Raw genomic sequence first — 14,719 nt, forward strand, 5'->3', positions numbered from 1 at the left:
AAAGTTTGTAGAAACTAAAATGATTCACAGCTGTAAATGTCTGCCAAAGGCACCAAATATTAACTCAGGGTTAACTCAAACTAATAATAACTAATAAGTTATAAATTAATAAAATAAATTAAATTAGGATATTTCCTTTTTCTTCTTAATTTCAATTTCTTTCACTTTGAAAATGTGGATTTTAATATATTTTAATATGGTTGTAAAAAATCTAATTGAATCTTTTTAGATGTAATTTTAAAAGGGGGTCTATAGGCGCTGTAGATGACATGTATAGATGACGTCATCCTGATGACAGAATCATGTGGTTCGGTTCGGCACGGATGTTCAGTTAGTTTTTATTGTCATGGCAATGCTCAATAAAATACAGAACATAAAACTAACTTTACCCGGTGCGAACAGAACCATATACACCCCTTCAAATTAGTGGATTCTATATCAGCCACACCCGTTACTGACAGGTGTATAAAATCGAGCACAGAGCCATGCAATCCCCACAGACAAACATCTGGAGTAGAATGGCCCGTACTGAAAAGCTCAGTGACTTTAAAAACGTGGCACCGTCACAGGATGTCACCTTTCCACACAAGTCAGTTCGTCACATTTCTACCCTGCTAGAGCTGCCCCGGTCACCCTGCTAGAGCTGCCCCGGTCACCCTGCTAGAGCTGCCCCGGTCACCCTGCTAGAGCTGCCCCGGTCACCCTGCTAGAGCTGCCCCGGTCAACTGTAAGTGCTGTTATTGTGAAGTGGAAAACTTCTAGGAGCAACAATGGCTCAGCCGCGAAGTGGTGGGCCACACAAGCTCACAGAATGGGACTGCCGGATGCTGAAGCTCGTAAAACATTATCTGTCCTCGGTTGCAACACTCACTACTGACTTCCAAACTACCTCTGGAAGCAACGTCAGCACAATAACTGTTCGTCAGGTGCTTCATGAAATGGATTTCTATAGCCGAGCAGCCGCACACAAGCCTAAGATCACCATGCGCAATGCCAAGCGTCGGCTGGAGTGGTGTAAAGCTCGCCGCCATAGGACTCAGTGAAAACACGTTCTCTGGAGTGATGAATCACGGTTCACCATCTGGCAGTCCGATGGACTAATCTGGGTTTGGCGGATGCCAGGAGAACGCTACCTGCCCCAATGCATAGTGCCAACTGTAAAGTTTGGTGGAGATAGAATAATGGTCTGGGGCTGTTTTTCATGGTTCGGGCTAGGCCCCTTAGTTCCAGTGAAGGGAAATCTTAACGCCACAGCATACAAAGACATTCTAGATGATTCTGAGCTTCCAACTTTGTGGCAACAGTTTGGGGAAGACTCTTTCCTGTTTCTGCATGACAATGCCCCAGTGCACAAAGCGAGGTCCACACAAATGGTTTGTCAAGATCGCTGTCGATGAACTCGGAAAAGCCCTGACCTCAACCCCAACGAACACCTTTGGGATTAATTGGAACGCCGACTGCAAGCCAGGCCTAATCGCCCAACATCAGTGCCAGTGTACCTAATTTACGACTACTACTACTACTACTACGAGCAGTTGTCCACATACTTTTGGTCATGTAGTGAACCTAATTTACTACTACTACTACTACTACGAGCAGGTGTCCACATACTTTTGGTCATGTAGTGAACCTAATTTACTACTACTACGAGAAGGTGTCCACATACTTTTGGTCATGTAGTGAACCTAATTTACTACGAGCAGGTGTCCACATACTTTTGGTCATGTAGTGAACCTAATTTACTACTACTACTACTACGAGCAGGTGTCCACATACTTTTGGTCATGTAGTGTACCTAATTTACTACTACTACGAGAAGGTGTCCACATACTTTTGGTCATGTAGTGAACCTAATTTACTACTACTACGAGCAGGTGTCCACATACTTTTGGTCATGTAGTGAACCTAATTTACTACTACTACTACGAGCAGGTGTCCACATACTTTTGGTCATGTAGTGAACCTAATTTACTACTACTACGAGAAGGTGTCCACATACTTTTGGTCATGTAGTGAACCTAATTTACTACTACTACTACTACTACTACTACTACTACTACTACTACTACTACGAGCAGGTGTCCACATACTTTTGGTCATGTAGTGAACCTAATTTACTACTACTACGAGAAGGTGTCCACATACTTTTGGTCATGTAGTGAACCTAATTTACTACTACTACGAGCAGGTGTCCACATATTTTTGGTCATGTAGTGAACCTAATTTACTACTACTACTACTACTACGAGCAGGTGTCCACATACTTTTGGTCATGTAGTGAACCTAATTTACTACTACTACGAGCAGGTGTCCACATATTTTTGGTCATGTAGTGAACCTAATTTACTACTACTACGAGAAGGTGTCCACATACTTTTGGTCATGTAGTGAACCTAATTTACTACTACTACGAGCAGGTGTCCACATATTTTTGGTCATGTAGTGAACCTAATTTACTACTACTACTACTACGAGCAGGTGTCCACATACTTTTGGTCATGTAGTGAACCTAATTTACTACTACTACGAGAAGGTGTCCACATACTTTTGGTCATGTAGTGAACCTAATTTACTACTACTACGAGCAGGTGTCCACATACTTTTGGTCATGTAGTGAACCTAATTTACTACTACTACTACGAGCAGGTGTCCACATACTTTTGGTCATGTAGTGTACCTACCAGCTCTCTACAAAGTCGGGTAAACAATACTTTCCCTACGGATATTTTGTCTCAAATTTCGAGAAGCTATAGAACAAAATCACACAGACAACCGGTAGAGTAAGTTTAAATGTAATTTAATTGCACGTTCTGGCTTGTAAGGAACATTTACGACTACAGGCATTTCGTTTCAGGCTGTAGCTATACACACACAAATACACAAATTAATTACGTATTACAGCCTGATTAAGCAGACTAACTACCGGCTATCAACAGCACACTTTCACCCACATCATACTCACGCAAATACCTTTATTGCCATTTGACAACCGATACAAATGTAATAAAATCAAGACATTCAGCTTGATGACAAGGCAGCGCAGGTAGGCTAACGTTAGATAGCTAGCAAGCTAACACGGGTAGACAGCTAACAGCGGCTAGCTAGTTTTTTACTAACGTTACACCTGGTTTGTTCTACCAACCTGTACAATTTGATTGTCCATATCTTCTTCCAATACTCCTCCGTTTCCAGACGAACTCATTGTTGTGCCTGTTTTATCAGTGCAAGTCTACCAGCGGGATAGCTAGCTTCATGTGACAGCCGAGTTAGCTGGGGACTACAGGAAGTGTTAGCTGGGACTACAGGAAGTGTCAGCTGGGACTACAGGAAGTAAAACGCTCGTCACTTGCTGTGTTTCATAATAATAATAAATAATAATATGCCATTTAGCAGACGCTTTTATCCAAAGCGACTTACAGTCATGCGTGCATAATTTTTTTTGTGTGTATGGGTGGTCCCGGGGATCGAACCCACTACCATGGCGTTACAAGCGCCGTGCTCTACCAGCTGAGCTACAGAGGACCACCGGAACATTGAGGACGGTCCATTTTCCGGAAGCCGCACCTACATAGTCTTCCCAATAAAAATGAATGTAATTTTCACTCAGAAATGGTTCATTCTTCACTTCTCCTTTAGCACCTCAATTGGCAGTTTATAATGTTTTCATTACGGTAAACAAGTTCCTCTTTGAGATGATAGGTCAAATATCTTGTCTGTCTTGCCCATAGAGATGGAAAGGCGGCTCATCAGTGTATCCGTGCCGTCATGGCGTCTGTGGCAGCGCCTTCTTCTTCTTCTTCTTCTTCTTCTTCTTCGATGAGGTTTAACGGCGGTTGGCATCCATTTTGTTGCATTACCGCCACCTACTAGACTGGAGTACAACTCCGTTATATATTTTGCTTGAAAAATAAAATAAAATAAAGAAATACCCTACCTTCTAACGCTACACTCACAAATTAAAAAAATATTATTAATAATTACCACCACCCTTCTCCACTTTTTTAAATATGTTCATTCCTACCTCATGCCCTCAACCTGAAATGATGTGACATCACCACTTAACACTCCCTGTAACTCTTCTGATGTCAAGTCTCCCACACCCCAAATACCTCTCTGCAGCTGCCACCACACCCAAATACCTCTCTGCAGCTGCCACCACACCCAAATACCTCTCTGCAGCTGCCACCACACCCAAATACCTCTCTGCAGCTGCCACCACACCCAAATACCTCTCTGCAGCTGCCACCACACCCAAATACCTCTCTGCAGCTGCCACCACACCCAAATACCTCTCTGCAGCTGCCACCACACCCAAATACCTCTCTGCAGCTGCCACCACACCCAAATACCTCTCTGCAGCTGCCACCACACCCAAATACCTCTCTCGCTGCCACCACACCCAAATACCTCTCTGCAGCTGCCACCACACCCAAATACCTCTCTGCAGCTGCCACCACACCCAAATACCTCTCTGCAGCTGCCACCACACCCAAATACCTCTCTGCAGCTGCCACCACACCCAAATACCTCTCTGCAGCTGCCACCACACCCAAATACCTCTCTGCAGCTGCCACCACACCCAAATACCGCTCTGCAGCTGCCACCACACCCAAAACATTTCTGCAGCATTGAAGGTCCCCAAGAACACAGTGGCCTCCATCATTCTTGAATGGAAGAAGTTTGGAAACACCAAGACTCTTCCTAGAGCTGGCCGCCCGGCCAAACTGAGCAATCGGGGGAGAAGGGCCTTGGTCAGGGAGGTGACGAAGAACCCGATGGTCACTCTGACAGAGCTCCAGAGTTCCTCTGTGGAGATGGGAGAACCTTCCAGAAGGACAACCATCTCTGCAGCACTCCACCAATCCTGCCTTTATGGTAGAGTGGCCAGACAGAAGCCACTCCTCAGTAAAAGGCATGACAGCCCGCTCTGAGTTTGCCAAAAGGCACCTAAAGGACTCAGACCACGAGAAACAAGATTCTCTGGTCTGAAGAAAACAAGATTGAACTCTTTTGGCCTGAATGCCAAGCATCATGTCTGGAGGAAACCTGGCACCATCCCTACGGTGAAGCATGGTGGTGGCAGCATCATGCTGTGGGGATGTTTTTCAGCGGCAGGGACTGGGAGACTAGTCAGGATCGAGGGATCGAGGCAAAGATGAACGGAGCAAAGTACAGAGAGATCCTTGATGAAAACCTGCTCCAGAGTGCTCAGGACCTCAGACTGGGGCGAAGGTTCACCTTCCAACAGGACAATGACCCTAAGCACACAGCCAAGACAACGCAGGAGTGGCTTCGGGACAAATCCCTGAATGTCCTTGAGTGGCACAACCAGAGCCCGGACTTGAACCCGATCTAACATCTCTGGACAGACCTGAAAATAGCTGTGCAGCGATGCTCCCCATCCAACCTGACAGAGCTTGAGAGGATCTGCAGAGAATAATGGGAGAAACTCCCCAAATACAGGTGTGCCAAGCTTGTAGCATCATACCCAAGAACACTCAAGGCTGTAATCGCTGCCAAAGGTACTTCAACAAAGTACTGAGTAAAGGGTCTGAATACTAATGTAATTGTGATATTTCAGTTTTTTATTTGTAATAAATTTGCAAAAAATTCTAAAAACCAGTTTTTGCTTTGTCATTATGGGATATTGTGTTTAGATTGATGAGGGGAAAAAACAATTTTAAATAATTTTAGAATAAGGCTGTAAAGTAACAAAATGTGGAAAAAGTATAGGGGTCTGAATACTTTCTGAATGCACTGTACATTTCTTTAACAGTAGATTCTTGGGCTTATCTTGGGCTAACGTCACACGTCTATCTAGCCCTGGTGTGGCAGTTGGCTAGTTGGCTAGCTACTAGTCTGATTAATACACAATTAATTGGTATATGACACTAAGGCCTTCAAAGTCGTGTAAATGTTCAAGCGAGAATTATGAATAAAAATACATGTAAAACGTGCTCTACATTTACATTTACATTTACATTTCAGTCATTTAGCAGACGCTCTGGTCCCCCGTGGGAATCGAACCAACAACCCTGGAGTTGCAAACGCCATGCTCTACCAACTGAGCTACAACTCTACCAGTTGTCCTTCAGCTGCTCGAAATTTTAGACAAAACATCCACAGGAAAGTAAAGTATTGTTTCCCCAACCTTTTAGAGAGTGGTAGGTACAGTATAGACGGTCTACATTCTCTTTTGAGGCCTTAAAATTAAATATTAAAATGGTGATGGCAGCATCATGTTATGGGTATGCTTGTCACCGGCAGGGACTGGGGAGTTTATCAGGATCAAAAGAAATATGAAAGGAGCAAAGCCCAGGTAAAAAAGTTAGAGGAAAACCCACTTCAGTCTTCTGAAAACCCTGGGATAGGGGTTTTACATTTTTCTGCAGGACAATTACACCAATTTGTATGCAAAAGACACAGCAGAACCGGCTTTCCAAGACATGTTGAGTGTTTCCTGAGTGGTCTAGTCTCAGTCGTGACAAATCTGCAACAACAAAAAAAAATAGTTTAAATATCGCTGTCCATCAATGATCCCCAACCAAATTTACTGAGCCTGAGCCATTCTGAGAAAACCTATGGATGTGTTGCCCTAAGAGTTGTGAAAAGTTTGTAGAAACTAAAAATGATTCACAGCTGTAAATGGCTTCCAAAGGCACCAAGTATTAACTCAAACTAATAATAACTAATAAGTTATAAATTAATTAAATTAGGATATTTCCTTTTTTCTTCTTAATTTCTATTTCTTTCACTTTGAAAATGTGGATTTTAATATATTTTAATATGGTTGTAAAAAATCTAATTGAATCGTTTTTAGATGTAATTTTAAAGGGGTTCTATAGGCGCTGTAGATGACATGTATAGATGACGTCATCCTGATGACAGAATCAGGTGGTTCGGTTCGGCACCGATGTTCAGTTCGTTTTTATTGTCATGGCAATGCTCAATAAAATACAGAACATAAAACTAACTTTACCCCGGTGGCCGAACAGAACCATTTACACCATATACACACAAAAGTATACACCCTTTCAAATTAGTGGATTCTATTTCAGCCACACCCGTTACTGACAGGTGTATAAAATCGAGCACAGAGCCATGCAATCTCCACAGACAAACATCTGGAGTAGAATGGCCCGTACTGAAAAGCTCAGTGACTTTAAAAACGTGGCACCGTCACAGGATGTCACCTTTCCACACAAGTCAGTTCATCAAATGTCTGCCCTGCTAGAGCTGCCCCGGTCAACCGTAAGGCTGCCCCGGTCAACCGTAAGGCTGCCCCGGTCAACCGTAAGTGCTGTTATTGTGAAGTGGAAAACTTCTAGGAGCAACAACGGCTCAGCCGCGAAGTGGTTGGCCACACAAGCTCACAGAACGGGACCGCCGGGTGCTGAAGCTCGTAAAACATTATCTGTCCTCGGTTGCAACACTCACTACTGAGTTCCAAACTGTCTCTGGAAGAAATGTCAGCACAAGAACTGTTCGTCAGGAGCTTCTTGAAATGGGTTTCCATGACCGAGCAGCCGCACACAAGCCTAAGATCACCATGCGCAATGCCAAGCGTCGGCTGGAGTGGTGTAAAGCTCACCGCCATTGGACTCAGTGAAAACACGTTCTCTGGAGTGATGAATCACGGTTCACCATCTGGCAGTCCGATGGACTAATCTGGGTTTGGCGGATGCCAGGAGAACGCTACCTGCCCCAATGCATAGTGCCAACTGTAAAGTTTGGTGGAGATAGAATAATGGTCTGGGGCTGTTTTTCATGGTTCGGGCTAGGCCCCTTAGTTCCAGTGAAGGGAAATCTTAACGCCACAGCATACAAAGACATTCTAGATGATTCTGAGCCAACTTTGTGGCAACAGTTTGGGGAAGACTCTTTCCTGTTTCTGCATGACAATGCCCCAGTGCACAAAGCGAGGTCCACACAAATGGTTTGTCAAGATCGCTGTCGATGAACTCGGAAAAGCCCTGACCTCAACCCCAACGAACACCTTTGGGATTAATTGGAACGCCGACTGCAAGCCAGGCCTAATCGCCCAACATCAGTGCCAGTGTACCTAATTTACGACTACTACTACTACTACGAGCAGTTGTCCACATACTTTTGGTCATGTAGTGAACCTAATTTACTACTACTACTACTACTACGAGCAGGTGTCCACATACTTTTGGTCATGTAGTGAACCTAATTTACTACTACTACGAGAAGGTGTCCACATACTTTTGGTCATGTAGTGAACCTAATTTACTACTACTACTACTACGAGCAGGTGTCCACATACTTTTGGTCATGTAGTGTACCTATTACTACTACTACGAGCAGGTGTCCACATACTTTTGGTCATGTAGTGAACCTATTACTACTACTACGAGCAGGTGTCCACATACTTTTGGTCATGTAGTGAACCTAATTTACTACTACTACTACGAGCAGGTGTCCACATACTTTTGGTCATGTAGTGAACCTAATTTACTACTACTACGAGAAGGTGTCCACATACTTTTGGTCATGTAGTGAACCTAATTTACTACTACTACTACTACTACATAATACTACTACTACTACTACGAGCAGGTGTCCACATACTTTTGGTCATGTAGTGAACCTAATTTACTACTACTACGAGAAGGTGTCCACATATTTTGGTCATGTAGTGAACCTAATTTACTACTACTACGAGCAGGTGTCCACATATTTTTGGTCATGTAGTGAACCTAATTTACTACTACTACTACTACTACGAGCAGGTGTCCACATACTTTTGGTCATGTAGTGAACCTAATTTACTACTACTACGAGCAGGTGTCCACATATTTTTGGTCATGTAGTGAACCTAATTTACTACTACTACGAGAAGGTGTCCACATACTTTTGGTCATGTAGTGAACCTAATTTACTACTACTACGAGCAGGTGTCCACATATTTTTGGTCATGTAGTGAACCTAATTTACTACTACTACTACTACGAGCAGGTGTCCACATACTTTTTGGTCATGTAGTGAACCTAATTTACTACTACTACGAGAAGGTGTCCACATACTTTTGGTCATGTAGTGAACCTAATTTACTACTACTACGAGCAGGTGTCCACATACTTTTGGTCATGTAGTGAACCTAATTTACTACTACTACTACGAGCAGGTGTCCACATACTTTTGGTCATGTAGTGTACCTACCAGCTCTCTACAAAGTCGGGTAAACAATACTTTCCTACGGATATTTTGTCTCAAATTTCGAGAAGCTATAGAACAAAATCACACAGACAACCGGTAGAGTAAGTTTAAATGTAATTTAATTGCACGTTCTGGCTTGTAAGGAACATTTACGACTACAGGCATTTCGTTTCAGGCTGTAGCTATACACACACAAATACACAAATTAATTACGTATTACAGCCTGATTAAGCAGACTAACTACCGGCTATCAACAGCACACTTTCACCCACATCATACTCACGCAAATACCTTTATTGCCATTTGACAACCGATACAAATGTAATAAAATCAAGACATTCAGCTTGATGACAAGGCAGCGCCAGTAGGCTAACGTTAGATAGCTAGCAAGCTAACACGGGTAGACAGCTAACAGCAGCTAGCTAGTTTTTTGGTTTGTTCTACCAACCTGTACAATTTGATTGTCCATATCTTCTTCCAATACTCCTCCGTTTCCAGACGAACTCATTGTTGTGCCTGTTTTATCAGTGCAAGTCTACCAGCGGGATAGCTAGCTTCATGTGACAGCCGAGTTAGCTGGGACTACAGGAAGTGTTAGCTGGGACTACAGGAAGTGTCAGCTGGGACTACAGGAAGTAAAACGCTCGTCACTTGCTGTGTTTTAAAAATAAATGCATTTAGCGAGCTTTATCAGGAACAGAGGCAATTGTAAGCGCGTGCTCTACCAGCTGAGCTACAGAGGACCACCGGAACATTGAGGACGGTCCATTTTCCGGAAGCGCACGCACCTACAAAGTCTTCCCAATAAAAATGAATGTAATTTTCACTCAGAAATGGTTCATTCTTCACTTCTCCTTTAGCACCTCAATTGGCAGTTTATAATGTTTTCATTACGGTAAACAAGTTCCTCTTTGAGATGATAGGTCAAATATCTTGTCTGTCTTGCCCATAGAGATGGAAAGGCGGCTCATCAGTGTATCCGTGCCGTCATGGCGTCTGTGGCAGCGCCTTCTTCTTCTTCTTCTTCTTCTTCTTCGATGAGGTTTAACGGCGGTTGGCATCCATTTTGTTGCATTACCGCCACCTACTAGACTGGAGTACAACTCCGTTATATATTTTGCTTGAAAAATAAAATAAAATAAAGAAATACCCTACCTTCTAACGCTACACTCACAAATTAAAAAAAATATTATTAATAATTACCACCACCCTTCTCCACTTTTTTAAATATGTTCATTCCTACCTCATGCCCTCAACCTGAAATGATGTGACATCACCACTTAACACTCCCTGTAACTCTTCTGATGTCAAGTCTCCCACACCCCAAATACCTCTCTGCAGCTGCCACCACACCCAAATACCTCTCTGCCGCTGCCACCACACCCAAATACCTCTCTGCCGCTGCCACCACACCCAAATACCGCTCTGCAGCTGCCACCACACCCAAATACCTCTCTGCAGCTGCCACCACACCCAAATACCTCTCTGCAGCTGCCACCACACCCAAATACCTCTCTGCAGCTGCCACCACACCCAAATACCTCTCTGCCGCTGCCACCACACCCAAATACCTCTCTGCCGCTGCCACCACACCCAAATACCGCTCTGCAGCTGCCACCACACCCAAATACCTCTCTGCAGCTGCCACCACACCCAAATACCTCTCTGCCGCTGCCACCACACCCAAATACCTCTCTGCAGCTGCCACCACACCCAAATACCTCTCTGCAGCTGCCACCACACCCAAATACCTCTCTGCAGCTGCCACCACACCCAAATACCTCTCTGCAGCTGCCACCACACCCAAATACCTCTCTGCGGCTGCCACCACACCCAAATACCTCTCTGCCGCTGCCACCACACCCAAATACCGCTCTGCAGCTGCCACCACACCCAAATACCTCTCTGCAGCTGCCACCACACCCAAATACCTCTCTGCAGCTGCCACCACACCCAAATACCTCTCTGCCGCTGCCACCACACCCAAATACCTCTCTGCAGCTGCCACCACACCCAAATACCTCTCTGCAGCTGCCACCACACCCAAATACCTCTCTGCAGCTGCCACCACACCCAAATACCTCTCTGCAGCTGCCACCACACCCAAATACCTCTCTGCAGCTGCCACCACACCCAAATACCTCTCTGCAGCTGCCACCACACCCAAATACCTCTCTGCGGCTGCCACCACACCCAAATACCTCTCTGCCGCTGCCACCACACCCAAATACCTCTCTGCAGCTGCCACCACACCCAAATACCTCTCTGCAGCTACCACCACACCCAAATACCTCTCTGCAGCTGCCACCACACCCAAATACCTCTCTGCAGCTGCCACCACACCCAAATACCTCTCTGCAGCTGCCACCACACCCAAATACCTCTCTGCAGCTGCCACCACACCCAAATACCTCTCTGCAGCTGCCACCACAACCTCTATTTTCTTCGACTTACGTTCCATCCCTGCAGTACAGTTGATAACCATTGCTATAAACGCTAAAAACCCAATCTTACTGAAACATATATAACTTGTTGTCCTATCCCTCTGTACTGGTACATATCTCCTACTCTCACCACTCATCCCCCCTTGACCCCTCTTCCTCTACTTTCTTCCCTGCCTCAGCATATGACAACTTCTTCACTACTCTAACCCTGGAAACCTCAACCTGCCTCTCTCGCACGGGACATTTCTGATCCCCAGCCCCATGGCCACCCCTACAATTAACACATACCACTACTTTCCCCAATGCTACACATTCCTTTGTCTCATGCCCTTCTGCACACTTCTCACACCTTGGAACCTCCCTCCTACACACTGCTGCCACTTGCCCATAAGTTTGACACCTGTAACATCGTAATGTATTCGGCACATCAGCTCGTACAGGATAACTTAAATACCCTAACTTCACTTTATCAGGCAAAGACTCAACTACATAACCCAAAAGAACAGACAATGACTCCTCTGTTTCCCCACTCCCCCCCCCGTTTGTGTCGCACCAAACGACGAGCATCACAAACACCGGGAATCTTCCCCTTCAGTTGGTCAACTTTCACATTTACTGCTACCCCAGTAATCACTCCTTTAAAAATAAAAATAAATAAATTGGTCATTTAGCAGACGCTCTTATCCAGAGCGACTTACAGGAGCAATTAGGGTTAAGTGCCTTGCTCAAGGGCACATCGACAGATTTTTCACCTAGTCGGCTTGGGGATTAGAACCAGCGACCTTTCGGTTACTGGTACAACGCTCTTAACCACTAAGCTACCTGCCTACCTGCCTCCATGTTTCAATGGCGCCCTTTTCTTGAGAGCGAAACAATTCACCATTCTTTCCCCCATTTGTCTAAATCTGAGCGCCTTCTCCCTCTGTTAGAGGACATAAATAAATAGGTCATTTAGCAGACGCTCTTATCCAGAGCAATTAGGGTTAAGTGCCTTGCTCAAGGGCACATCGACAGATTTTTCACCTAGTCGGCTTGGGGATTAGAACCAGCGACCTTTCGGTTACTGGTACAACGCTCTTAACCACTAAGCTACCTGCCGCCCTAGCTAGCATCTTTCCCATTGAGGCCATCTCCATGTTGAAGCAGTCCATTGAGGCCATCTCCATGTTGAAGTAGTCCATTGAGGCCATCTCCATGTTGAAGCAGTCCATTGAGGCCATCTCCATGTTGAAGTAGTCCATTGAGGCCATCTCCATGTTGAAGTCGTCCATTGAGGCCATCTCCATGTTGAAGTAGTCCATCGAGGCCATCTCCATGTTGAAGTAGTCCATTGAGGCCATCTCCATGTTGAAGTAGTCCATTGAGGCCATCTCCACGTTGAAGTAGTCCATTGAGGCCATCTCCACGTTGAAGTAGTCCATTGAGGCCATCTCCATGTTGAAGTAGTCCATTGAGGCCATCTCCTACTCATATCAGTACACTCATAACAACCTAAACATGACGAAACGTCTATTCGATCAAATAAAGCCAAACGTAGCAAATCAGCCATTCAATTTGTTGTTAACCAAATTCAACACTCTCATTGCCACCGTACAGAAACTCCTCGCTTTGGGAGCGGGAAAAAAAAAAGGCCACCTGCTGGAGAAGACAGATTTTGGACCCAGTTATCCTTCTCGATTCTCCTCTTCCTCTCTAGTATGATGAACACGTTTCAGTTAATTACTATATATTTACATTTACGTCATTTAGCAGACACTCTTATCCAGAGCGACTTACAGGAGCAATTAGGGTTAGGTGCCTTGCTCAAGGGCACATCGACAGATTTTTCACCTAGTCGGCTCGGGGATTAGAACCAGCGACCTTTCGGTTACTGGCACAACGCTCTTAACCACTAAGCTACCTGCCGCCCATATATAGCTATAGCTCCCTCCTTTGGGGGCCAATGAATGAGTGTAATTGACTAAATACCGGATCTCCCTCATCCCGGTGATCCATCTGGCTCATTGTTCCATCTGGCTCATTGTTCCATCTGGCTCATTGTTCCATCTGGCTCATTGTTCCATCTGGCTCATTGTTCCATCTGGCTCATTGTTCCATCTGGCTCATTGTTCCATCTGGCTCATTGTTCCATCTGGCTCATTGTTCCATCTGGCTCATTGATCCATCTGGCTCATTGTTCCATCTGGCTCATTGTTCCATCTGGCTCATTGTTCCATCTGGCTCATTGATCCATCTGGCTCATTGTTCCATCTGGCTCATTGTTCCATCTGGCTCATTGCTCCATCTGGCTCATTGTTCCATCTGGCTCATTGTTCCATCTGGCTCATTGTTCCATCTGGCTCATTGTTCCATCTGGCTCATTGTTCCATCTGGCTCATTGTTCCATCTGGCTCATTGTTCCATCTGGCTCATTTTTCCATCTGTGGCCAAGTCAGCCAGCTATCCTGACTTATCAATCTTCACTGGGTCTTAAATACAGGAACAACACGTCTAGATGGCAACACAACTCATCACAGTTATGTTGGGTCTTAAATACAGGAACAACACGTCTAAATGGCAACACAACTCATCACAGTTATGTTGGGTCTTAAATACAGGAACAACACGTCTAAATGGCAACACAACTCATCACAGTTATGTTGGGTCTTAAATACAGGAACAACACGTCTAAATGGCAACACAACTCATCACAGTTATGTTGGGTCTTAAATACAGGAACAACACGTCTAGATGGCAACACAACTCATCACAGTTATGTTGGGTCTTAAATACAGGAACAACACGTCTAAATGGCAACACAACTCATCACAGTTATGTTGGGTCTTAAATACAGGAACAACACGTCTAAATGGCAACACAACTCATCACAGTTATGTTGGGTCTTAAATACAGGAACAACACGTCTAAATGGCAACACAACTCATCACAGTTATGTTGGGTCTTAAATACAGGAACAACACGTCTAAATGGCAACACAACTCATCACAGTTATGTTGGGTCTTAAATACAGGAACAACACGTCTAAATGGCAACACAACTCATCACAGTTATGTTGGGTCTTAAATACAGGAACAACACGTCTAAATGGCAACACA

General features: G+C 44.6%; 1 protein-coding gene across 1 annotated transcript in view; it reads right to left on the minus strand.

Annotated features, from left to right (window-relative positions):
* The window catches only part of LOC121557563 (F-box/LRR-repeat protein 18), a 19,981-nt gene extending 16,582 nt beyond the window's left edge, over window positions 1–3,399 (minus strand). Inside the window, exon 1 of the mRNA XM_045218397.1 lies at window positions 3,143–3,399. Within this exon, the coding sequence (XP_045074332.1) occupies window positions 3,143–3,202 (60 nt within the window). The 5' untranslated portion in view covers window positions 3,203–3,399. The remainder of the gene's footprint in view (window positions 1–3,142) is intronic.
* Between the last annotated feature and the right edge of the window lie 11,320 nt (window positions 3,400–14,719).

Source organism: Coregonus clupeaformis, unplaced genomic scaffold, assembly GCF_020615455.1.
Source record: "Coregonus clupeaformis isolate EN_2021a unplaced genomic scaffold, ASM2061545v1 scaf1542, whole genome shotgun sequence".
NCBI lineage: Eukaryota > Metazoa > Chordata > Actinopteri > Salmoniformes > Salmonidae > Coregonus > Coregonus clupeaformis.